The sequence below is a fragment of the Orycteropus afer genome, unplaced genomic scaffold, assembly GCF_000298275.1.
Source record: "Orycteropus afer afer isolate SDZICR_OR568_19922 unplaced genomic scaffold, OryAfe1.0 scaffold00975, whole genome shotgun sequence".
Lineage (NCBI taxonomy): Eukaryota > Metazoa > Chordata > Mammalia > Tubulidentata > Orycteropodidae > Orycteropus > Orycteropus afer.
In genome coordinates this window covers 432,017-433,233 of record NW_006922562.1, presented here as the reverse complement: position 1 = coordinate 433,233, position 1,217 = coordinate 432,017, and the positions used below count along the sequence as shown (strand labels likewise).

Here is a 1,217-nt window from a genome sequence, read left to right as displayed (position 1 = left end):
AATGTCCTAATTTCACCATCATATTTGAGGGACAATTTTTCTGGGTACATAATTCTTGGTTGGAAATTTTTCTCTTTCAGGGTTTTATATATACCATCCCACTGTCTTCTTGCCTGCATGGTTTTTGTCACGAAATCTGAGCTTAGTCTTATTGGTTCCTCCTTGTAGGTAACTTTTAGTTTTTCCCATGCTGCTCTTATGATTCTTTGGTTTTGGTGAGTTTGATGATGAAATGTCTTGGTGTTTTTCTTTTGGGATCTATCTTGTTTGGGGTTTGTTGGACTTCCTGAATGGATATATTCTAATTTTTCATCGTATCAGGGAAGTTCTCTTCCAACAAATCTTGGCCAATTTTCTCAGTGGTTTCATTTTTCTCTTCCTATTCTAGAATTGGAATTCCTATTCTAGAATTCCAATGACACATAGGCTATTCCTTTTGATGGTATCCCACATGAACCTTCGGCTTTCTTCATTTTGTTTTGATCTGTTTTCTTCTTTTTGTAGTGAAAAAATTTATATTTAGAATTAGCCTGCTGGACTCGGTTTAGATGATCCCAATTTTGTTGGCAACATCCAAAGCGTCATAGTCAGGAGCCAGTCGAACATATGCCTTCTTCTCTCCATCAGGCCTGATCAAGGTGTTAACCTTTGCCACATCAATGTCATAGAGCTTCTTCACAGCCTGTTTGATCTGGTGCTTGTTGGCTTTGACATCCACAATGAACACAAGTGTGTTGTTATCTTCTATCTTCTTCATGGCAGACTCAGTAGTCACAGGGAACTTGATAATGGCATAGTGGTCAAGCTTGTTTCTCCTGGGGGCGCTCTTCTGAGGATATTTGGGGTGACTGCAGAGCCTCAGTGTCTCAGGCCGCCAGAAGGTGGGTGACGTGCGGATTTTCTTTTTTTTGTGGCTGTGGACGCCCTTCAGCACAGCCTTCTTGGCCTTCAACGCCTTTGCTTTGGCTTCAGTTTTGGGAGGGGCAGGGGCTTCCTTCTTTGCTTTCGGTGCCATCTTCACAAAAAGGTTGATCTGTTTTCTAATTGATCCCTTTCCAAAGAAGTATTCAGGTATTTGTCTTCAATCTCATTAATTCTGTCTTTCATTGCATCAATTCTATTCCTTTGCCCTTTCAATGTGTTATCTATTTCTGACAATTTAGTATTAATCTTCTGGATTTCTATCTATAGATTTAGAATGAATCCTAATTTTTCAT

The 1,217-nt window shown here is 39.6% G+C and overlaps 1 protein-coding gene across 1 annotated transcript; it reads right to left on the bottom strand.

Annotated features, from left to right (window-relative positions):
- Window positions 1–544: 544 nt before the first annotated feature.
- Window positions 545–1,015, bottom strand: LOC103212473 (60S ribosomal protein L23a-like). The gene has a single exon (XM_042783370.1). It carries the CDS (start codon window positions 1,013–1,015, stop codon window positions 545–547), a length of 471 nt encoding a protein of 156 aa, XP_042639304.1.
- Window positions 1,016–1,217: the final 202 nt, after the last annotated feature.